Source organism: Balaenoptera physalus (genome assembly GCF_965194825.1).
Source record: "Balaenoptera physalus genome assembly, chromosome: 7".
Lineage (NCBI taxonomy): Eukaryota > Metazoa > Chordata > Mammalia > Artiodactyla > Balaenopteridae > Balaenoptera > Balaenoptera physalus.
In genome coordinates, this window is record NC_138886.1 from 107,946,034 (window position 1) to 107,971,569 (window position 25,536).

General features: G+C 44.9%; 1 protein-coding gene across 9 annotated transcripts in view; it reads right to left on the bottom strand.

Moving 5' to 3' along the window:
• The window catches only part of BIN3 (bridging integrator 3), a 45,239-nt gene extending 19,703 nt beyond the window's left edge, over positions 1 to 25,536 (bottom strand). For 3 of the 9 annotated variants that reach the window (XR_014266076.1, XM_082470726.1, XM_082470728.1), the window contains exons 1-2: positions 25,364 to 25,508; positions 2,325 to 2,373 (exon numbers count right to left, since the gene is read on the bottom strand). Coding sequence is in view for 5 of the 9 variants with exons in the window: in XM_082470726.1 (XP_082326852.1) it covers positions 2,325 to 2,373; positions 25,364 to 25,371 (57 nt within the window). In the remaining 4 variants the exon portion in view is untranslated. Of the gene's footprint in view, positions 1 to 2,324; positions 2,374 to 25,363 lie in introns of all 9 variants that reach the window. The other 6 variants (XR_014266075.1, XM_082470723.1, XM_082470730.1 and 3 more) reach the window with 5 other exon arrangements.

Here is a 25,536-nt window from a genome sequence, read left to right on the forward strand (position 1 = left end):
ATGACATAGGAGCTAGTATCATCCTCACTTCACAAAGGAGAAAATGAGGGCTCAGGGAGGGTAAGGAACTTGCTAAAGGTCAAGGACAACACGTGGCAGGGCTAGGATGGGAATCCAGGCAGGGAATCTTCCAAATCCAGTTTTTTAACCATTCCTTGATGCCCAGTCTGTCTGGAGGAGCTGATGCCAGGTGTTAGAGGGCTACAATTCCATCCCAAACACGACGGACGCCAGGAAGGGAAGAGGGAGGCCACGGGCCCATCTCTAGGCACTGAGATTGTCCATCTGCCCTTCCTCCGGGGAGTCCTGGCCACCCCTCAGAGTAAAAGACCTAGAGACCTTTCCAACAACAAATTCTGGCAAGGAAGCTAGAAACTGCATGCTACCCTATACTTTTCCGTGGAGAACAAAGGCTATTTCCATCAAGGTTGGGGTGTTAGGAGAAATTTTTGTTTGTTTGTTTGTTTTTTGGTAGTGAGTGCTGGGAATAAAAGACCCTTCTCGAAACCACTTCCCTTTCAGATCTGCCCTGGATTAAACTCTGGAGACTCAAAGCCACACCTTCCCACTTCCTGTAGCTGGCTGGAGCACGCCCAGATTCTTCGTGCTTCAGCTGAGAGCCTCCACAGCTGGTCAGCCTCTGCATGGGAGGTAAACTCTGAGTCTGTCCTTGGCCTGCCTTTGCTTGAAAAAAAGGGAGGGCCCTTTGAACGTGGACCCATTTCCTTTTAAGTGACCTAACTTTGGATTTCCCAAAGACGGAGCCAGTGCTCAGATGCGCGCTGCACTTCCCCTCCTGCCAAACCCAGTTCAGAGTCTGGAGCTAAGGAGGGCCAAGGTTATGAGACAAGAACTGTCTTATAAGCGGCTGGGATGACAGGCCAGGGCCTCCAGCAGGCTGACAGTGCTAAGCTTACAGATACAGTCTCTCACGTTAAACCCTCAAGAGCCTCACCCACATTGGTGGGTGAGGGGTTGGAGAGGCCATTCGTTTTTTTCTAATTAATTAATTAATTAATTAATTTTTGGCTGCGTTGGGTCTTCGTTGCTGCACATGGGCTTTCTCTAGTTGCGGCGAGCAGGGGCTACTCTTCGTTGCAGTGAGTGGGCTTCTCACTGCAGTGACCTCTCTTGTTGCGGAGCACGGGCTCTAGGCACGCAGACTCAGTAGTTGTGGCACTGGGGCTCAGTAGTTGTGGCTCGTGGGCTCTAGAGCACAGGCTCAGTTGTTGTGGCACCTGGGCTTAGTTGCTCCACGGCATGTGGGATCTTCCCGGACCAGGGCTCGAACCCGTGTCCCCTGCATTGGCAGGTGGATTCTTAACCCCTGCGCCACCAGGGAAGTCCTGTGGAGAGGCCATTCTTGACTAGAATTCCAAAACCTCAGGAGATCTTCACAGCCCGAGTGAGCTCGCGTGAAGCTATGGAAAGTGTACGAAACGGAGCCTCGAACTTGAGTTCTAATTCCAGCTCCGTCGGAATTAGGTTTATGACCTTAGAAAGTCACAGCAACTCCATGGGCCTTGGTTTCCTCATCAGGAAAACTCAGAAGGTTGGACTGGATGATCTCTAAGTGCTTCCAGTTCTGTTTTTTTTTGGCCACACTGCGTGGCTTCCAGTTCTGTTTTTATTTGGCCACACTGCGTGGCTTGCAGGATCTTAGTTCCCCAACAAGGGATCGAACCTGGGCCCCCTGCGGTGGAAAGACTGGAGTCCTAACCATTGGACCGTCAGGGAAGTCCCACAGTTCTAATTTTCTGAGAATCTAGATTCTCCTCCTCTTCCATTGTGGCGATAAAATAGAGATAAAAACTGTGGACTTACAAAGGGGTAGGATTCAATCATGCCCTCCCAGTGAATGGCTCCGGGTCCTGGCTAAGAATGAACGTAGCACCAGAGATAAGGGGACCTGGACACCCCAGGGAGGCTTTCTGGCCTTTTACGCAGCCTGAGGGGGTGGGAGATAGAGGCGTGGGACGTGTCCTTGGAGGGAGCCTATGTCTCAGGAACCCTTCCAGGAAAGTGCAGACTGTCACGCCAGACCCCGGTGCTGGGCTGCTCAGAAGCAGGGTGTCTGTCCTCACTTTGTAACCCACCTCTTCCACCGCCCAAGGAAGGGGAGGGGCCCAGGCTGCCCTGAGGGAGGAAAGTGTCCCAGGATAGGAGGGCCCTATAAGCCCCCGCCTGTGTGAGGTTCTAGAGCAGCATGCCTGGGAATAATAAGGCCTGGGTTCTGCCTCCCCGGCCCCACGACGCACTGAGTCAAAGCTCCGGTTCTACACAAAGGCCACGTGAGTCTCGGAGTGAAAGAAGTGGTTACTCACTGTTTTGGGGACAATCTGTTTCTTGGGCTGCCCAATCTTGAAAGGAATCCTGTAAGACAAAGAGTCAAAGAGGAAGGTTAGGAGAAATGGGGAAGGATGTGGCTGAAAAGACTTGATGAGGTATGGCCACTTCCCCGCTGGAAGGAGTGCCTCACTCCCGGGACTCGTACCACGCGCCTGCGGGTCTAGGACCATCAGCAACCAGGCTGGGCTCCAGGAGAACGGTCCCCCGTGGACAGAATCAGATGGAGGTGCCCCAGAGCATCTTTCTCTGCAATGTTTACATACATTGCAAGGTGAAGGCAGGAAAGGCGAGATGCTGTACTAGTAACAGTCACTATAAACCTTGTGTCTTGAGGAGCTGCGAAGTCAGAGGTTGCAGGCTCACCTGGACAGCTATCATCCTTGAAAACATGCCTTTAAAAAACACCACAAAGCCCACTATCATCTGTAGCAGGTGCTTCCCTACTCCTCTATAGAGAGACAGACTGTGGAGGGCTTCTTGTGGGGCTGGGGAGAGATGACAAATTGTAGGGGCACTGAGGACCAGTCAGGCTGGGTTATTTCCCACGAGAACTGACAACATCTAAAGAAAGCTAGCTTGGAGAAGAATCTGAATCCAGCTCAAGTCTGCCTTGAACTTGCTGGCAAGCCCTGCCCCTCAGGTTCTCCACTTGGAAATGGAAGAAGGCGTGGCATAATGGAAGGAAGGTCATGGTCGAGGAGTCAAATCCTGAGCACTAACCCCGCCTCCACCCCTGAGGAGCAGGCTGCCGGGCGCCGGGACTTAATTTCCTACTCCGTGAAACAAGAGGGTTAAACTGGGTAATCTAGAAGCTTCCTTCAAGCGCTGAAAATTCTACCATCCTACAGTTCTGAGAATTAAAGAAGCCACAGTGCATCCCAACAACTACAGAAACGCAGGCTTCTCCCACCAAGGTAGGCATGAGTTAAGCCTCCCTGGCTGGGATGAGCTCAGGGAAGAGCCCTGAGGGTGCAGGTTGGACCCCACTCTCACTGCTCTCCTTCCAGTGCTCAGGACCAGTGGTCCCTTCCATTCAAACCTCCCGCTGCCACTGCTTCCCCCCCACTCCCTCCACCAGGCCCCTCCCTCCACACCCCCCTCTCCCCTAGCCTGGCTTCTCTTGGCCCATACTGACCAACACTGCTGCTAAGCCCAATGGTATAATTAACCACCGATAATAACCCCAGACAACGATCTGGTTGAGAGGCTGGGCCAGCCTGAGTCACAGCAGTTTAAATTTAATTTCTGGAGGACATCCTGTTTATTGTTAACCCAGCCCCGTAATTTGGGAGCGTTAACCCTTTGGGGGCCGGCTGAGTCACGTGGCTTCTGTAAACAAATAATCTCTGGCTATGTAATTACCAGGGGAAGGTAAGCTATGGAATTGAAAAGGAAAGAAAAAATGAAATTGCCATTTCCCTCTCTCAGACCTGAAGAAGAAAGGTTAAGGGGAGAGGAGAGCCTTAGTCCTCTCCCCCTCCCCCCAGTTACTTTTGCCCAAATCAGGGACTCGAGTTGACTGACACAATGGTTTTGGACAGTGAGCAACTGCCCGCAAGGACCATTTTGGTGACAGTGCAAACGAGGTCCTGGTGGCATTGCGAAAAGACTGATCGGGCTCTGTGTGAAGCATGTTGCCGTATAAAAAGCTCTGGACCAGGAATCAGAAACCCTGGTCTCCGCCTCTGACTAGTTTCTTAAACAAACTATAAAACAAAGGAGCTGGACTAGGTAGCCCTTTCAGCTTATCTAAAACTTGAATTCTAAGCTGAATCTCCATTCCAAGAACGTGGCGAGCAGGACGAGCATTCTAAAGAATCCTCAGAGCCGTCTTCAAAGTGATTCCAACGTGGCGTCTAGTACTCCAGACTAGCTACAAAGGAATTAGGAACTTAGATTCCATTATTTGTGGTGCCATAGCCTCTCTCTAAATCTTAATTTAGAAGCACAGTATTTTTAGAGCTGCAAGTTACCATAGAAATGTTTCCAGTTCAACCCTCTCATTTTGGAGATGAGGAAGCAGATCTGGAGGGGTTCAGTGACTAGCCCAGGGTCATTCAACAACAGGACCCAGAACAAACAATCAGGGGTTGCGATTTCTTGTCCAGTTTTCTCTCTACTACTCAGAGTTTAATACTCTTTCACACAGATATGTCATATGTATTTGAAGGAACTAGGAAAAAAAATCATCTGGTCAAAATACCTAATCTTAAAATACTATGGAATTTAGAAAGGGTTCATTGTTAAAAGACTGGAAATGAAAGAGGACCGTGTTATCAGGAGAAGGAGGCTGGTGCTGAACTGGGTGCTTCTGCACAAATGAGAGGCTGTGTGAACTGTGTAGAAGGAACCAGGCCTCTGTAATCTCACTGCAGCTACTGACAATCACCTATAACTTTATCATATGATTCTGATTAGTTTTCACCTCACCTCTTCAAAAGCCATCTCCCTGCCTGAAGAATGCCTTAAAAAAAAAAAAAAAGAAGTAACTTTTGATTTGAAAAGTTTTAGATTTACAGAACAATTGTAAAGACAGTACCTAACTCCATATATCCCACACCCAGTTTCCCTTATTATTAACATCTTATATTCGTATGGCATATTTGTCACAATTAGCAAACCAATCCTGAAATATTAAAGTCTACACTTTATTCAGATTCCCTTAGTTTTCACCTAACGTCCCCTTTAAGTTCCAGGATCCCAGCCAGGTTGCCGCATTCCATTTAGTCATTAAGTCTCCTCAGACTCCTCTTGATATTTTCTCAGACTTTCCCTGGTTTTGATGACCTTGCCAGTTCTAAGGAGTGCTGGTCAGGTACTCTATAGAAATGTCCCTCAACTGGGACTTGCCTGCTATTTTTCTCACGACTAGACTGGCGTTACAGGTTCTGGAGGGAAGGAGTGAAGTGCCATTCTTGCCACATCATACTGAGGGTTTGAGCTATCAACCCGACTTCCTACTGCTGATGTGAGTCTCGGTCACTGGGCTGAAGCAGCCTTTCCCAGGATTCTCCACTATACGGTCCCTTCCCCTCCCCCCCGCCTTTGGAAGGAAGCCACTGGGCACAGCCCACACTTAAGAAATGAGGAGTAATACTCCACCTTTTTGCGGGCAGAGTATTGGCATAAGTTATTTGGGATTCTGTATGGGAGATTTCTGTTCTCTATTTATTTATTCAGTCACTTATAGCAGTATAAATGCATCGATATTTATTTTATATGGATTATAATCCAATCCTACTATATTTTGTTGCTCAAACTGTTCCAGCTTTGGCCACTGGGAGCTCCTTCAGCTGGCTCCTGTCTTTCTGACATACCCACATCAGTGTGTGTGCGTGTGTGTGTGTGTGTGTGTGTGTGTGTTTTGTTTAGTACTTCCTTGTTTTCTGGACTATGAGATGCTCCAGGCTTACCCTGTACATTTCCTGAGCCAGCCCTAGAACTGGTTGAGGAACTTCCTAAACCAGCAGTCACTGCGCCTCTATAATATGGTCTCACCCCGCCTTTTAGTTTCCCTTCCCATTCACCCAGTACAACTACTCTGATTCAGCCAAGTGGCTGTTCATTTATCCCCGAAATCTAGACGCCTTAGAAACAACTTCCTGTTCCAAAGTGGGAGGTCCATTTTTTAGTGCCAACATGTCACTAATAATTTCATCAGGACAAAAGGCATAAAACTTGGACTGTCCAGGGCAACTGGGACATATGGCCACCCCACCCAGAGGGAACCTTTCCCTTCTCCTGGCTTCATCAAAGCTGCTCTGAGTCCCAAACCTTGCTTACCTTCTTCAAAATGTCTACGCCTTTATTAGGCATTTTAAAATATTCTACCTTTTACAGTTGATTACAGTTCATCTCTTTAAAAAGTAAAACATGCTCAACAGAGAAAACTGGAGAAGTACAGAAAGCTTAAAAGGGAGAGAAGAGAGGGAGAGAGAAAGACAGAGAAGGAGAAGAAAAAAACCCCAAACAGCCCTCAGTCTCATATTGAAAAGATAACCAAGGTTAATATTTTGGTGTTAATTATACTTTAAACATTTGCAGAAAGAAAAAAACCTGAAGCAGATATGCCAAATGTTAGTAGTTAATTCCGGGTGGTGAGAATATGATTACTGTTTTCTTTTTTGTACTTTCCATATCTCTCAAATAAACTGAAGAAAAAAAATCCCTTAAGTTTTTTTCCTTGACTATAAAAATAACACCTGATCAGTGTCGAAAACTTGGAAAACCACAAAGGACAAACACACACACACAGATACAAATACATAAAATCCCAGAGAAAAAGTAATACCCCGAATTTCAGTGTGTACAGCATATGCATATTTATACAACTTTTGAAAAATAAAGGAAACATATATCAGGAGTGTTTTTATATGCCAATACACAAGTTTTCATCAGCCTCTTAAGAGCTACCTAGTATTTCATTACTCAACTGTATCACTAGTTTTCTTTTTGTAACCCACATGGCTTATGTATCATTTCAACTGCCTCAAGTTTTTCTTCTATTATAAACAAAAACCAACGGCTAAATCTTTGGGTACATCAAGGATTAGTCACATAGGATAAATTCTTTTTTTAAAAATAATTAATTAATTAATTAATTTATTGCTGCATTGGGTCTTCGTTGCTGCATGCGGGCTTTCTCTAGTCGCGGCAGGTGGGGGCTACTCTTCATTGCAGTGGGCGGGCTTCTCATTGTGGTGGCTTCTCTTGTTGTGGAGCATGTACTCTAGGTGCGCGGGCTTCAGTAGTTGTGGCTTGCAAGCTCTAGAGCACAGGCTCAGTAGTTGTGGCACATGGGCTTAGTTGCTCCACGGCATGTGGGATCTTCCTGGACCAGGGTTCGAACCCATGTCCCCTGCATTGGCAGACGGATTCTTAACCACTGTGCCACCAGGGAAGTCCAGGATAAATTCTTAGTATTGGAATTGCTGGGTCAAAGGATACATGCAGGTTCAAGGCTTTGATTCGCTTGCCAAATTGCCCCTGAGACAGAATGAAACAGTTTACATTTTTTAAAGGATTGAAATCATTTACCACCAGCCCCAGGATTTTTTTCCTGTCTTAACGTTTACCTTTCCATTTTGTACATGCGTGTGTTTAATGTACAGAGGCTTTTAATTAGTATGAAGTGAAACTGCCCAAATCTTTTTCCTTTATGATTTCTTCTTTTGGTGTCATACTGAGAAAGACCTGTCTCTTCCACTCCAACACAGAAAAATTTCACCTAGACCTACTTTTTACTTTTATGATTTCCTTCTACTAATCTAAGTTTTGCTCTTATCAAAGTTATACATGTGTATAGTTTAATAAGGCAACAATGTCTGCTAAGTAAAACATGAGGTTCTAGGCTCCCCTAAACTCAATCGCCTGTGATGAGCACTTCTAACGTGGATGGTTTTGTTTTGTTTTTGATACGTACCTTTGCATCTCTAAATAAAAATGCGTGTATTACCACCCTGTGATGATTAGGTTTTAGGCCCTAGCTATTGACTCTTTATCTTGGAAGAGGAAGATTTAACTAAACAAAAACACACACCTCTTTTGGGTCTTCACCCCTATTACCCAAAGGCACATTTGCAACTCTGCCTTCTCAGTAGAGGTATACTGGGATCTGGTTAGAGCAATGTGAAGTACACTACTAGGAACAGAACATGGTTTGTTTTCCTTCCTGCATGTGGCAGCCAGCAGACTGTTCAGCTTCAGCCAAACCTTCAGGAGACTGCGGAGTTCCCAAGCCAAAACCCCCAGCTGAGCCACTCCCAAATTCCTGACAATCAGAAACTGGTATTATTGTTGGGAGGCACTAATTTGTGGGGTAATCCGTTCCACAGCAATACAGAACTAAAAACACTGCACAAGTTTCCCTAAAAATAATTTTTCCTTTTCTTTCATATGCTTAATCTTCTAGATGTTTATCCCTAATCCTCTCTCAGCTGTCTAAATCTACTCTCAATACATTCATGCGTATCAGGTGTCCTATCATTTTCCCTTCCTGAAGCAGTCTCTACTGGAGCCTTGGACCTGCTCGGGTCTGGACGGGCTGCCTCCACTCTGGGCTCCCCTGTCACCATCCTCACAGGGATTCCTTCTGCCTCTCTCCTAGGATCTTTTCCACCTGGATTCCGTGTCTTCTCCTTTCTTGGTTTACTCCTCATCTGGGTGGAGAAAAAGTGTGAGGGAGATCATTTTTGAGACTGCGCAACCCAAACCCTTTTTATCCTATCCTCACACGAGTTAGTTTTGACTGGGTATAGAATTATAGGCTGGACATGATTTCTTCCAGAATCTCAAAGGCACTGCTTCACTGGCTTCTCATTTCTCAGTACCGCTGTGGTGGTGAAGTCTGAAGCCAATCTGATTCCCAACCTTTGTATGTGACCTGCTTTTTATTTTCTTCATGCCAGCTTCGAGGGTCAGGTGTGTGTCTCCCGTGGTGCAAAATTTCACAACGATGTACCTTGTGGTCTGTTTTTATCCATTGTGCTGGGGGATACACAGGACTCTTTCGAGTTGGCAATTTATAATCTTTAGTTCTGGGATTAAAGGAAACTTTGTTGCTATTGACCATTCCCCCCCACACCCATTTTCTCTGTTTCTTATTTCTGAAATTCTTATAATTCTGATGCTGACCCTCTTTGGCTGGTCCTCTAATTTCTCTATTTTTCAATGTTTCCTTATCTTTTAATATTTCTAAAGAGTTTTTCATTTCTGCTGCCATGTTTTTAATTTCCAATAGTTCTTCTTAATTTTCAGGATGTCCCTTTTTGTTTTTTTAAATGGTACCCTGTTTTTATTTCTTGGACGCCTTATCTGAAAATCTTAATGATAGCTTTGAAAAAAGTTTCTTCTTCCTTTATAGTCTCAGTTTCCCTTCAAGTTGCTTTCTTTGTTTGTTTTAGTCTCCATTTTTCGTATTAAACATGTCCCTTGGATAAGTGGTAATTCTTGGTTGTCTTCTCCAATATATGACTGGGGACCAAAAGGCTGACTAGAAGCTGTGAGTACAAGAATAATGTCTGTCTATTGTGTAGGATGATCTGGCTGAGAAGTTTTGTGGGGGATCCTTGATGCCAGTTTGTACTCTTTTCTCCAAGGGAGGTAAAATTCCCTAGAGAAGATTCTTCCGCTGTCTTGCACTGGGAATAAAGGCCCAGCTCACTGTTCTGGGAGCTGAGTAGAAGAGGCCGTGTGTGTGTGTGTGTGTGTGTGTGTGTGTGTGTGTAAGAGGGTGTGTCAGCACTCCACATACATTCATCCACTTCATCCTATGAAGTCCTGCCCTCACCTGTGCTTGAAGCAGATCTGGGTTTTGTGGGCCTGAAGCTTACACAATTTTGCATGCCCTTTAAAAAAAAGAGATTACAAAACTGCAAATATAAAAATAGGCCTGAAAGTGAATGTTTATTTAAACAGAGAAAAGAGCATTATAAATTACAAGTTATAAAAGCTGACAAATAACATGAACATCAGAAAATCAAAAATAACCTAATATTTTTATTAATCATCTGCCTGACATACCTTTATATTTATTTCTCCACATTTTTTTGGCTGCATAGTCTATGATTGCCTCTTCATGTGACACAGAGTTGATAAATCATTTCCTTAGAGAGAAAAGACAGATAATTCAGCTTTTTCTCTAGTAGCGTTGATTGAAATTTGTTTCCTATTACTGACAGTTTAGAAAAGCTTTTTTTTTCCAGCTTACTGGTAACATATAATATAAATTTTAGGATTGTTGTAAAATTTAGGAAAATCTCGTTTCTCTCATAAATAAACTGTAAGATTTCAGGCCACATTTCAAATTTTCTTGTACAATGACTAATCTTAAATGCTCTCTGAATTAATGAGAGCAACTGGTCTGTTACTGATGTCCTAGTAGGAGGGTATGAGTTTTATGTTATCTTTGTTATGTCTTTCATGTTAAATCCACTGGAAATTTAAATGTTTTAGCAATATGTTCATATGATTTGCTCCTCCTCTTCATTAACTAGATCATCAGATAATCATCACTCCTATCTAAAACTGATCTTATTTTCTTAATGAATTACTAGCTTTTGGTACAATGTGACAATGTTTTGTTACACTTTACATGATTTCAGAATAATATCTATTGATTTCATTCTCACCTTTGTCACTTTTGTTTTGTGTTCTACTTTTATCCAATTTTTCTCTTAGCTATAAAATACATTTGAAGATGATCAAAAAAGGTATCCTTTGCTTGTTTCCAACTCAGGACTCTAATTTCTCACTTGTTTTATGTTTTCCAAAAATGTCTTTACAAACTGAAGTCAAAACAGCATACTCCCAATTCAACAACCCCCTCCAATCCTGTCCCATCCCAAAAAGGGTCTAGGCTACTCCAAAGCTGCCTGACATGAAGGGTAGTATAAAGAAGAAAAAGAAGGACCTAGAGATTGTCATACTGAGTGTAGTCAGACAGCGAAAGACAAATATCATATGATATCGCTTATATGTGGAATCTAAAAAAATGGTACAAATGAACCTATTTACAAAACAGAAATTCAGAAATTGAGTCACAGATGTAGAAAACACCCTTATGGTTACCAAGGGGAAAAAGAGGGGGTGGGGTAGGGATAAATTGGGAGATTGCGATTGACATATACACATTACTATATATAAAATAGGTAGCTAATAAGAACCTATTGTATAGCGCAGGGAACTCTACTCAATATTGTGTAATGAGCTATATGGGAATAGAATCTAAAAAAGAGTGGATACATGTATATGTGTAGCTGATTCACTTTGCTATACAGCAGAAACTAACACAACATTGTAAATCAACTATACTCCAATAAATAATTAATTAAAAAAAAAAGGAGGAAAGGAAGGCAGAGATATTCTTAGCTGAGTGCAGTATAAATACATTTTCAAAGTTTACAGAAACACAGGATCATTTGAACACATGGCTAGGGTTCCTTCTAGGGCCCTGGACAAGGTCCATGTAAGCGAGGGGCCCTGAGGCTTAAGCTTTATTAGTTTCACACAGTAAATCCACCTCTGTGTGTCCTAGTAGAGAAACTCCCTGCTTCACACTCTCCAGGGGTGGGGCCTCTTCATTCTTCTGCTAGGGTGAGGTGGGGACAGTGTTCCGTGAAATGGCGTTGGGGAGGAGATAGTAGCACTCTCAACTTATTTATAAGCAGCTTTCAACCAATCCTCCTGATCTGAGTGTTCGGCTTCCGCCCACTTCTAGAGGTACCTAGTGTCACCAGTTCCTGAACCTTTGAGGATTCTGTGATGTAAGTTCTTGGTTTTCCTAAATGCCAGTTCACGATCTGGCTTTCTGGGAACTGCCAAGTCAGTTACCCCATGTAACTGCATTCCAATCCCCAAATGCTGTCAATGTCTCTTCTATTCTCCCTGAATTGGTAGGTTTATGACTTAAAAAAAAATCACCTCACTGTGCTTCTTGTGGGATTTGTGGGGGAGATAAAACTAGATGTACATTATTATACATTATAATGTATAATGTGTTATACATTATAGATGTATATGTATTATATTATTATATACACCTAGTTTTATCTCCCTCACAAATCCCACAATTTGTCACCTTTACTCAGAAACTGCTTTATTTATTAATTTTAAATAACAACTTTACGAGATGTAATTCACATACCATAACATTCATCCTTTTAAAGTGTACAATTTGGTGTTTTTGCTGTATTCACAGAGTTGTGCAACCATCACTACAACTAATTTTATTTTTTTTGGCCACGCTGCATGCCTTGCTGGATCTTAGTTCCTCGACCAGGGATCAAACCTGCTCCCTTGGCAGTGAAAGAGCGGAGTCCTAACCACTGGACTGCCAGGGAATTCCCACCACTAGCTAATTTTAGAACATTTTCATCACCCAAAAGGAAACCCCATATCTATTAGCAGTCATTCACCATTTTGTAGTGTAGTAGAAAGACACTTTCGGTCTCCATGGATTTGCCTATTCTGGACATTTCATATAAATGGAATTATATAACGTGTGGCCTTTTGTGTCGGCTTCTTTCACCTAGCAAAATGTTTTCAAGGATCATCCCTGTTGTGGCATGTATCAGTGCTCCAGTTCTTTTTAATCACTGAATAATATTCCATTGTATGGATATACCACATTTAGTTTATCCATTCATCAGGAGATGGATATTTGGGTTGTTTCCATTTTTTTGTATTATGAATAATGCTGCTATGAACATTTGTTTTCATTTCTCTTGGGTATATATACCTAGGGCTGAAACTACTGGGCCATATGGTAAATCTAGGTTAAAGTTTTTGAGAAACTGCCAGAATGCTTTCCAAAGTAGTTGCACCATTCTATATTCCCACCAGCATTGTATGAAGGTTCCAATTTCTCCACCTCCTCACCAGGACTTGTCACTGTGTCTTTTATTTTAGCCATTCTAGAGGGTATGAGGGCATCATTGTGGCTTTGATTTGCATTTCTCTAATGATTAATGATGTTGAGCATCTTTTCATGTGTTTATTAGTCATTTGTATATCTTCTCTGGAGAGACATCTATTCAAATCGTTAGCCCTTTTTAAAAATTGGTTGACTTTTTTTTTTTTTTTTTTTTACTGTTGAGGTGTAAGAGTTCTTTATATACTCTGAGTACAAGTCCCTAATCAGATATATAATTTGCAAGTATTTTCTCTCATTTGTGAGTTGTTTTTTCATTTTCTTAATGGTGTCCTTTGAAGAATAAAAGTTTTAGATTTTGAAGAAGTCTAATCTATGTTTTCTTTTGTTGTTTGTGGTTTTGGTATCATGTCTAAGAATTCTTTGACAAATCCAAGGTCATGAAGATTCACCCTTATGTTTTCTTCTTAGAGTTTTATAGTTTCAGTTCTTATATTTAGGTCTTTGATCCATTCTAATTTTTTTATATGGTGTAGGTAAGGGTCCTACTTCACTCTTTTGCATGTGACTATCCAGTTATCCCAGTACTGTTTGTTGAAAAGACTATTCCTTCTCCATTGAACTGGCACCCTTGTTAAAAATCAACCGACTGGGGCTTCCCTGGTGGCGCAGTGGTTGAGAATCTGCCTGCCAATGCAGGGGACACGGGTTCGAGCCCTGGTCTGGGAAGATCCCACATGCCGCGGAGCAACTAGGCCTGTGAGCCACAACTACTGAGCCTGCGCATCTGGAGCCTGTGCTCTGCAACAAGAGAGGCCGCGACAGTGAGAGGCCCATGCACCGCGATGAAGAGTGGCCCCCGCTTGCCGCAACTAGAGAAAGCCCTCGCACAGAAACGAAGACCCAACACAGCCAAAAATAAATATAAAAAAAAAATTAAAAAAAAACCAACCGACCATCAGTATAAAGGTTTAGTTTTGGATTCTCAATTCTATTCCATTGATCTACATATCTATCTTTATTGCTAGTACCACATTGTCTTAGTTACTGTTGCTTTGTAGTAAGTTTTGAGATTGGGAAGTGTGAGTCCTCCAACTTTGCTCTTCTTTGTCAAGATTGTTTCGGCTATTCTGTGTCCCTTGAATTTCCATATGAATTTTAGTGGTTTGTTTTTTATATTTAAATCTTTACTCCATGTAGAGTTTGAGTGTATGGTTAACCAGTTGTTTTAACTGATTTAAAAAATAATCCATCTTTGGGACTTCCCTGGTGGCGCAGTGGTTAAGAATCCGCCTGCCAATGCAGGGGACATGGGTTTGAGCCCTGGTCCGGGAAGATCCCACATGCCACAGAGCAACTAAGCCTGTGCGCCACACCTACTGAGCCTGCGCTCTAGAGCCCGCGAGCCACAACTACTGAAGCCCACCCGCCTAGAGCCTGTGTTCTGCAACAAGAGAAGCCACCGCAGTGAGAAGCCTGCACACTGCAACTAGAGAAAGCACGCATGCAGCAACAAAGACCCAACGCAGCAAAAATAAATAAATGAATGAGTTAAAAAAATAATCTATCTTTGAAAAATCATTTTATCAGCATTAAATACTTCTGTTCTATATCATAGATCTGTCTATTCTTTTGCCAATAACACGAATTTAATTATTTAGGTTTATAACAGCTCTTGGTACCTAGGAAGCAAATCCCTTCTCATTACATTTCTTTTTCAGGTAATTTCTTGGCTATTTTAATTTTGTTTTCATATTTAAGATGAAATTCAAAATCATCTGCTGTGTTTCCCCTTCCAAATCAAGATATTAATTACTGAAAATACATTATATTTATAGATTAACTTTTGAAGAACCTACATCTTTATAAATATTAGGTTTGCTCATTCAGGGCCAAAATATTTCTTTCCAGTCATTCAAGTCTTTTTATTATGTCCTTTAGTCTTAAGAGTTTTTTTCACATAGGTCCTCTACATTTATTTAGTTAAATATTAACATCCAAAAGTAACACTTATCTGTGAATTTTTTTGCCCTACACATGGTCTTAGGTACATTCCATGGAATTTTATATTTTTGGTTATACTATAAATGGATTCTCTTTTTCATTTCATCTTCCTAGTACACAGGAAAGCTACTGGGTGTTAAATATTTACCCTACAACCAATCACCACAGCTATACACCTAACCTACATAGCCCAAGAAATCTGGCTGGGAAAAAAAAAAAGAACTAATTGGGTTTTCCAAGTAGACAGTGATATCATTTGAAAATAACTGTAAAATTTCCCTCTTCTTCCCCAATATTTAATACCTATTTTTGTCTTGTATTACGGCATTGGCTAAAAATTGCAGAAAAATGTTTCTAACTTTAGTAAGAATACTTCAAGTTTGATCTTTCACTATAAAATACGAAGAGGGCTGCTGGTTTATTTAGGAGGCTAATAGTAAGGAAATATTTTTCTGTTTCTAGTTTACTGAAAGATACAAAGACTGCATTTTTGAATTATATCAATGCCTTTTCAGCATACATTTGGTGGACCAGTTGGTTCTCCTACGACCTAGTGCTGTGACGAACCGTGTGAATACATGTCCTAAGACTGAGCCATCCTTTCATTACTGAAGTGAGCTCTGCTTGGTAAAAGGTACAGGTTAATTAACTTTGATGTGCATACATCTTGCTTTCTGATTATGACACAAAAGCACCTCAAGGGTAGGGACTCAATGTTATGCTTCTCTGCAACTCCTGCCAAGTGCTGTACTAGGCACGGTGCTATTTTCAGCCTTTTACTGAATGAACAGTCAGTAAACGTGTATTAGGGGCCTCCTTCATGCCTAGCACTACGCGAGGTTCTAGGGATATCAGGATGAATAAGGCAGACTCATTCTATGATCTCATGGAGCTTATAGTCTGGCTTCATACACATAGTAAGCAGGGAATGAATGAGTAAATGAATGAGTAAAATGAGTCTATTGGCCCAGGGGCCCTATCAAATACCATACTCTGATTTAGGGTTCCTGAAGAAAGCTACTCTTAGATCAGGCTACATAAAGAACAAAGAAAGGTAATATCATTGTCCTTGGTCTCCCAATCCTTACCTGAGTAAAATAAAACCTAAAAAGGCATCACCAGCTACAAGTACCAGCCTGGGTCAAGGGAAAGTAAATTCAGCAGAGACCGAGAGAATGGAGCTGGCCTTTGGCACTGGCAGTAAAGCCTGGTGAAGTTATCAGAGTATGGGTCAAGGGAAAACATTTTCAAGAGCCTGAGAGGAAATATGAAAGGAGAAGAGTCTCCTGGGTTTATTCTCAGGCTGCCAAATAGCAAATGTACTCCACTCTGCCAGAGAAAGAGCCAGAAAACTGGGGCAGGTGCCCTGATGGAGGGATTGGATTCTCTGCCACTGAAGTGGTGAAAGATGGCGAGACGAAACAGCAAAGCAACTGCACGTCAACTGACTCTTCTGCCTCTTCTTCTCCTTGACCTCTTGATTTCATCCCAGGCACACAGGGACGTCCTCAGGAGAAGTAGCTGCTTTGGCAAGTGTGCGGCAAGACTGACAGCGTCAGAGCATCTCAGAGCAGTGCTGCCCTGGCACGGCTGGGGCTCTGGGGCAGGGGGCGCTCACCAGGCTTCCAGACTTGTTCCTCCTCCTCCTCCTCACAGCTTTCCGCAGGGCTCTCCCCGTGGAATCGGGTGGGTAAGTAGAGACCCAGAGAGGAGACTGGGCTTGCTCCCCAGAGAATCTCTACGTTCTGGAAACCATCACGAAGGCTGTGAGCTCCCGGCCCCTGGAGTAGGATTCTTCACTTTGTTCTGCTTGCCATTCCATAAATATGAGCACCAGAGGGCAGGAGGAGGGATATTTTGGTCTCGGCAATAAGATGGAGAAAACATTTCTCTCAGCCCTACCCTTCTCCAACCCTCAACGTGCCCCACCTCAAAAAAGAAAAAAAAAAGTTCTATGTGTACAGAGGGAAAGGGGGGGAAGAAAAAGGGTTCTATTTTCTTTCACAATAAAGAAAAGTCAACAGGATGTTCTCCAAAGCTACAAATATACTTTTTCAAACAGTAAATATCTCTATTAGCAGCATGATGCCAGTTGGCTAATCCTGTCTGTCTCAGGAAAACCTTTCCCCAAAAACTGCTCTTGGGTAATGTCTATTTACAAAACCAGCTCTTGTGCGTTTTCGATTTGCTGGGTTTCTCAATCTTTTGTTTCCCCACCCCCTCCACTGCAGAGGCAGAGAGAGAGGCAGGCCCAGACGGCAGCTGGGTGGGGATCCCCCGGTCACCCCAGCAGATCCCCCGAGCCCCGCCTTCTTTGGAGAGTCGTCCACTCCATTACCAAGAACAGCTTACAGAAGCTAAGACCTACCCCCTCCTCCCTGGCCTTCACTGGGCCTGCAGAATTTGTTTCTACTGAGCCTGAATGGGCCGAGGCCTGGCCCGGGGGTGGAGAAAACCCTGGAATGATTCAGTCTACCCCACCCTGTATCGTCCCGGTATCTCCAGCTGGGCAAAGATCACAGTTTTGGGGGTGGGGCGTGGGGGGAGGGGAGGGAGGTGAGAACGAAGGGAGGGCTGAGCAAAGAGTAGGAGGCAGCAGATAGTGGCTGAAATCCTGGCTCCCCGGGGAGTGGTCTGGGCCTGAGTCACTGTCTCGGCAAGAGCAGGAAGGTGGGCGAAAGGCAGCAGCTTCTGCAGGCTGGAAGGACAAGCCCCTCCTCCCCCATCCTTCTGTCACTCTATCCTCCGGTCGCTGCCTTCTCTGGTCTGAGGCCCCACCAAGGCTACCACCACCTTGACAATCGGAGAGAGAAAACAGTGGGCCTGGGCCAGGGCAGGGTTTATGGAGAGTCAGCTGGCTCCGGCGGAGCAGCTGCTTGCTGGATGCCATCCTCTCAGAAGGGCCAGCTGGCCACAATGCCCGGGGCCAAGGAAAGTTCAGCCCAAGCAAGGATGTGAGAGACCCCATCAGAAGGGGAAATGGCCTGAGCTGTGAAGGATCCATTTCCAGTGCCTACGACCATAGCCTCTCCAGCCCCACCTCAGTCCTTCCCCTAAATTAGCTGGATCCCGAACCAGAGCACAGAGAACACCACTCTCGCTTGCCACCAGTCCGAGGAGGTATGTGTGTGTTTAAAAATAAAGGGCACGACTCTGTGACTTGGCTGATTTGTTACTTGACCAGAACAATGGCCCAGCTCAGCTGTGATCTCTCCTTCCCCACGCTCCCCGGGCTGACCTCTTGAAAAGGAAAGACAGAATGAATCACAGAATGTTGAGTGAGATCATCCAATTAAAGCGACCATTTATCGAGCATCTACTATTGCCAGTTTCTGTGCTAGGTGCTTCCGATATGTCAGCTCATTCAAAGTGCTGCCCTCCCGTATTTCACCCAAGAGACGGCGCACTGGATGAGGGGGTGGACTGTGGAGCCAGGCTGCCTGGGTTCAAGATCTGGCTCTGCCAACTGCCAGCTCTGAGACTTGGACAACTTACCTAATTTTGCTGTGTCTCAGTTTCCCTGTCTATAAAATAGGATCATAATATACCTATTTTATGGGGTCGCTGTGAAAGCTAAATGAGCTTAATCTTTAAAATCGTTCCCAGCCTACAGTAAGCAGCCTGGGAGTATCTGTCGTAAAGACGATGGTGGTGGTATTTTGATGTTGATGATCAAACTGAGGCCCAGATGGGGGATTTGCACAAAATTACACAGAGGTAAGTATGGTCAGGAAACCTGAAATGGTTGTTTTCTGTTTGGGGAGCACGCAGTAGTCCCTACCATAATCACCACTACCAGGTCCAAGTTAATATATTTGCTTAAAATTGAGTGGTGACTTCCTCGTGAGTAGCAAAGGGATTTGTGACACAAGTTTGGAGGCTGATGGAGCATCCGAAGGTCAAGAAAAGAGAGGAAGGAAGGCAATTCAGGGAGGTGGTTTGGATTTTTTTTTTTTTTTTTTGGCAGCTCTTTAAGAAACTCCTAATATTTGACAGACAAGTTACTACCTATTCTCATTCTAACCTGTTAAGAAGAGGTAGAAACTCGGTTTTCCCATTTTATAAAAGGGAATCAGAAGACATTTGGAGGTGAAAGGTCTTGTCCTGCCTACTGAACAAGCCAGAGAGAATCCTCCTATGGCCTGACTTCCACTCTGATGGGTTCACAGTGGCTGAGGGCAGACAGACTCTGAGAAGCACCAGACCAGCTGAGGCAGTAGCTCTAATTTCATTCTCACTTCTGTCCCTTACCAACCAGGAATCTTTTTTTTTTTTTTTTAAGAATAGCTTTATTGCTTTGCCAGGCAAAGGGGGACACAGTGGGCTCCTGCACTCGGAAAGTATGTGTCCCAACCCAGGGGAGTTTGGTGAGGAGTTTTATGGCAAGGGTTCAAGAGCGGGATTGCTGGTAAGATTAGGGGGTGTGCGGGGCCTGTACTCCTTTAATCTGGTCTCAGGTGATCTTTTTTTTTTTTTTTTAAACTTTGGGTTTATCTATCTATTTATTTATTTATGGCTGTGTTGGGTCTTCGTTTCTGTGCGAGGGCTTTCTCTAGTTGCGGCGAGTGGGGGCCACTCTTCATCGCGGTGCGCGGGCCTCTCACTATCGCGGCCTCCCTTGTTGCGGAGCACAGGCTCCAGACGCGCAGGCTCAGTAATTGTGGCTCACGGGCCCAGTTGCTCCGCGGCATGTGGGATCTTCCCAGACCAGGGCTCGAACCCGTGTCCCCTGCATTGGCAGGCGAATTCTCAACCACTGCACCACCAGGGAAGCCCTGTATTCCTTATTTATAACCAATGACAAACAACCAAATAAACAACACTATCTTTACCTGGCTGGAGTCACAGGTATGAGCTTCTAGTCTGAATATTTGTAATAAACTCCTAGATACACCCATCCCTCACCGATCATTTACACTGCTACACATCATTCCATTGTAAACATCTATCAAAATCAGTCATGAAATCAACTGAAGTGGGTCATTCTTTAAAAAACAAAATAGAACATAGTAGAAAATATCTGAGTGCATTGTACCCATACAATGTGAAACTTATTTCATGTGTGTGTGTGTGTGTTTGTGTGTCTGTTGATATCAAAGGCATTTCTGACTGCAAGTTGTGGTCAAAAAACTTTGGAAGCCACTGTCCAAGGTACCCCGCCCCCAACTCTATTCTTTCTCTTTTCTGAGTTATCCTGCAGATCACTGCCAAATTAACCTGACAAAAATCATTGCTTTTGCCCTGCCACTTCCCTGCTCAAAAACCTTCAATTTTCAGAAGGCTAGGCTCAATTTCAATTCCTCAGCATGGCACTCAAAGCGCTTACAATATGGCCTCAACCGGAGTGCCAGTTTTCATCAATGAAGCTTCTACCCAAATCACTATTTACTAAACCCAAGCTGGCCTCCTGACTGCCTGCCCTCAACACTCTTCACGCATTCTGTCTCCACACACCTTTTTCACACCATTCTTCTAACCTGCACCCCCCCCCCCGTTCCCCACTGCAACAGGACACGCTCGCTAAGTCAAGGTTCAGTTAAAAATCATATCCTCTGCTTGAAGTCTTTCTTGATGCTGCCACAGGGATGTTTAGCGATCTGCTGTCATTCTTGTGAAACTCTGGTACTTTCCATACACCGGCCGAAGACAAGGATGGATTCTTAAAGCATTTTGAATGTCTCCCAGTGTTTAGCACAGGCCCTTGTACATTAAAAACTGTTCGATATGCATTAAATCAACAAAGATTCATTGAGCACTATCTGTGTGCAACAAACTATACTGGGCTCTACTTAATAGATTAGCCACCAGAATAATGGTTTTGGGAGAACAACTTTAATAGTTTAACTGCCAATTTGAAAGCTACCTCAACACATTTACTTAAAAGTATAATATACAAGAAAACACCTTTGACTACGAAGCTGTGGGACTCAAGGTACTTGACTCTTTCCAACTACTCCAAAATCGGGAAAAGGTCCCTTCCCCCCTTGTTACAAACGGCTGAAAGAAGAGTTTTACATTTGTTCCCAAAACAATGTTGAATATAGAATCTCATGGGCTCCTCATGGGGTCCCTGTCTTCTAGGCATTACTATGATCTTTACACAGGAGGAAGAAGCCTGGGGAGAGCCTGGCCTGTCCAAAGTCACAGAAGCAAGTGATAAGGCTGCCCCATGCAGGGAGGCCCCAGAATAGGAAGAAGCTGAGATGGTCCAGAATACCTGGAGGTCTGCAGGACACAGGACTTCCTCTATCACTTTACCTGTGAAAACTGGTCACTTCCTGTAATTCACTACCAACCTGGTGATGTCAATATGGCCTAGCAAAGTCAGACACCTTCCTCTGGGATCCAATCAGCTTGGGAATGGTCTTCCACTTTCCTAATGTTCCTGTTTAAGCACAGGGAGTACTCAGGAGATGCAGGCTTCAGTTCCAGTTCTGCCAGGTGAGTGAATTCGGATAAGTTGTCAAAGGGAGATAATCAGACCTGCACTGCAAACTTCAAAGGGTAGATGTGGGGATGATATCAGAGAATGGATGGGAAAGTAATGTGCAAAGTTAAAAGCACTATATGAATGTAAGATAGCACTGGTGACGCTAGAGGGAAAAGAGCCTCCACCGAGAAAATGTTTGCAATTGCACGGATGGTCCCCTCTGACCCAGCAGTTTACCGTCCTTTCTTTATATTCCATCCACTTCATTTGATGATTACCGATTAGGTACCCACTATGTGCAAGACAGTATGTGTACACACAGATGGAGACGCTGTAGATCCTGCTCTCACGGACTTTACGTGGGAGAGAGGCGCACGTTTGTGATGCGTGGATAGCGTGGGAGTACTACAAGAGAAGCACCATGGAGTTCGAGAATAAAGGAGTCTGGGTGGGGGATGGGTGGGGAGGGGAGGGCAGAGAACTGAGACGGCCTCAGAGAGCCTCGGAAGCCACTTCTTCATGTTAACAATAGCACGCTTAGAGGCTCTTCACTTCAGGAAGTGGCCAGTAGCTTTTGCACATTTTTATCTTAAATTTTTTCCTGAGTGAAGGCAAGTCAGTAAATGGGAATAAAGTCCTCATTCATACATTCAGTAAACATTTACTGATTGCCGGGAACAGCACTAGGGATACAGTGGTGACCAAGAGACAGCCTCTGTTTTCAACAGCTCATGGACTAGTGGGCTGACTGAAAACTAAGCCAAGAATTCAAGTACAGATGCTAACGGTGGTCAGAGGAGGGGCACCCCACTCAGCTTGGCAGGGTGTGGGGGGCCGTTCAGGGAAGACCCTCAGAGGAGCTGAAGCCCGCCCTGACTCTTGAAGGATGAGTGGATGTTGGCCTGGGGGATGGCGGGTGGGGAGGTGAGGGGAGTAAAGGGCATTTTGGGCAGGGGAACGGCACGTAGAGAGGAGCAGGGGCACGAGAGACCAGGAAAAGCTTGGACACAGGAGTGAAGGGGGACAGCCAGATCCAGAAGGGCCTTATAAGCCATGGCCCAGAGTTAGGCCTTTATCCTGAAGATGATGGGGAGGGTATACATAGTGAGAACAGGAAGAAAAAAAAAAGATGTTTCCTGAGGAATACCAATACTTAAGGGGCAGAAGAGCCCAGAAGAGTCAGAAAAAAAAAATAGCATCCACAGGGTTTCCATTCTTTTCACAACAGGTCTGGGTGACAAAGTATCAGCTGAGCTTATCCATTCCATGTCATAATTGGAGAAAACAAGACAGAGGAAGATCAGATGCCTAACCAGGCCACACTGTGAATGAGGGAACCAGAGCCTGAACTCAGCACTCCAACTCCTACCAAATTTATCTGCACTGACTTTAATTTCCTTCCTTCTGAGTCAAACTCCTGAACCTCTAGGTATAGGACGATTTCCTCCAGCAGTGCTCCTTTTTCCTCGTCACTGAAGCCTAAGATCACCATGAAGGTGTGTGGTTCCAAGGAAGGCTACGGGTCCTGGAGACAGCTAAGCAAGATTAAGGTCACTATCCTTAATTCCATTTAATTCTCCCTCCACACCATAATAAAGACACACACACACACACACACAGGGAGAGAGGGGATGACACGGAGGAGGAGGGGTAAAAAAGCAGCACTTGGCTTGGGGTCAAGAGGTGGATCAGTGATCTGAGATGTAAACATCAAATGCCTTCCTCCGAGCAGAACCCACCACTGGGCCACCTTGCTGAAAAGCAGACTGGTGGACGGATGGATGAGTAGATGGTACAGGAAGGCAGCAAGTGCCCACTAAACAAACAGGTGGTGGGCGGGCTGCATGCACTGAGGAAGCAGAGAACAAAGACCTCTCACTCTTCATGCAAAGTCCACAGTGTGCAAAGGGCACCAATATTGGACATTTCTCACTGTGACATTTTGAAAGCCCAGCCTAGCCCAGAACAATGGCTACCCTCTGGGGACCATGGGCCGCGTACCCTTAGGCCTTATTCGACGATGGCTGGCATATCCCACGTGCTTGGTGAACTTGACCTTGGGCATCAGCCTCCCATGATGGCTCTACGTCACTCTGGTCTCTTCCCCCACTGAGAATTCCAATCACGGATGAATGGATGGATTCATTCTGGGAGCAGGAAAACCACTCCAGGAGTGAATCAGAAGGACCCAGCCCTGGTCCCCTTGCCAGCCATTGAGCCAGGAACTGAGTGCAATTGTGTGCCCAGGCGCTGGTGCTGTTCCCCTCTCAGGGGGAGAGGGTCAGGGGCCACGCAAGAGATGACGTAGAAGCCCTCTAAGGAGGAAGAGAAAGGAACCTCAGCTTTGAGGGACAAAGCCACCCTTTTGGTTGTGACCCTCAGTCCAAGGAGGTGCCAAGATGCGTGTGTATTGTTAAATTAATTCTACTGGATAAAATCTCAGCTTTGGCTGGGCAGTTACTTGTCAATTTCAATTCTCTCCAGCCTGAAATAGGCTATTAGTTTTTCAGAAAAAAGATTTCTGTAAGACAGGTGGAAACAATGCATCTCAGATCACCCAGAGAATCCTCTACCTTTAGTGGTCTCTGCTCTACTCTTCTCCTGATTTGTGAAGAAAAGATCGAGTCATTCTTAAGAATTGTAAATGCCAGTCTAGGCAATGTAAAGCACCTGTACTGTCTGCTTTTTGAGACATCAGGTAAGAGAACTCCAAAGATTCAAGATGCAGCAGGCAAGAAGACATCTACATCACAAAGTAAAGGGACCCAGATTGGTCCTTTAAGGAAGTAATTCCTCTAGGAAGGGGAATTGAAGGATTGCCACTATGCCCATCACTAACTAGGTTATAACAAGATGCGAAAGTTAGCTTTTTAAGGCTCCAGCCCCCTATCGGCCTCCTGGAGCAAAGGTGGAGGGAAAAGGAGCAGCTCCTGCTGGGGCTTGTTAGGGGATTGCTCGGGGCTGCCCTCCACGTGCTGGTGCTGATTGTCTGACATCTGTCAGTCAATCTTCGTCTAAGAAGCAGGGGGGAGGAGGGGACAGAAATGGCTTACATTTTACATTACAGAGCTGTCCCTGACACTGAATGACATCAGTTGTTTGTGGCCAGAGCTTAGTCTCCATTGATGGCCAAATGTGAGCTTGCAAGAGCCTTCCTAAAGAATATTCTACCATCTTCACTCGTTCATAACTAGCTAAAGCACAACTAGTGCACTTTTCGTAAAGAAACAGGCTAGACTCTGAGGAGAGAGTGGCAAACGCGTACCCTATGTTAATGTAACTTGGATTCCAAAAGGACTGATTCATCTTGTACATCTCCGGGGGTCAATGCATTCATACAAGCACACTTTAGTTGGATGCCCTGAGGTTTGGGTTGTGGATATATAGGCCCTTAAGCCTGAAGGTAAGGTCCTTTGGGCAAACTGAGTCTTACAAAAGAAATCAACCACTGAACATTATCAAGTGTCTACTATGAGCCAAGTATCATACAATTCCATAGCAACGCACGTGCCAGCTCTGGAGTTGTGACTACTACTCTGAGGCTTCCTGGCTTCTTTTCTCATGGCTTGATAGTTCCCATAACATTTAAACTTACTTATGTTAATTTAACAGCGAAAGCAATGAGTGCGTAAGGCCCCGGAAAAAAATTAGTCCAATCCCATACTGGGAGGGCGGGTGTGTAATTCTGGCCCCTTCCGAAAGAGAAGCAAGTTTTGTCTCTTGAAGACTAAGTGGGGCAAAGGCTACTCATCTGAAAGCTAGGGGTTTTGATCCATGAACTGAGCTCAGACGGCCAGAGTGAGGGCCACCTGGCAGTGGTGGAGAGATGCCCACGGGGGAGAGAGAAGTGGATATTTCTCAACGGATATTCAGTAAAGGAGGTAACAGGGGCGTCCCTCACTTCACGCAGCTGAGAGAAGACGGACGGGACCGGCTCCTTGGAACAGAGTCAGGAAACAGACGCGGGATACCACTCTAAAGGGATCCCCCGCCCCACCTCCCGGTGAGGCCTGCCGAGAGCTGGAGCCTCCAGGAAAGCACCAGAGGAAGGCCCCTTGAACGACTCCACGGGCTGGGGCTAATCGGGCCCTGCTCCGGGGCGGAGGGTCCGCGGGCAGCGCGGGTCAAGGGACTCAAGTCGGACGGACGCAGGGCAAAGCGCATTGCAGGCCGGGGGCTCCAGCTGACCCCGCCGTCTGGGCCCCACTCACCAGCTCATGGTCCCGAACCTGGCCCTGCCGCCGGGGTCCTCAGCTGCAACTCGGTCCTGGGGGATCGCTTCCGGATTCAGCCAGTCTCCAGGAAGTGACGTGAGCCCCGCCCCCCTCTGCCCGGAAGAGGCGGGTCTGGAGGGCGGGGCCAGACGCATTAACCCTTCCTCTGC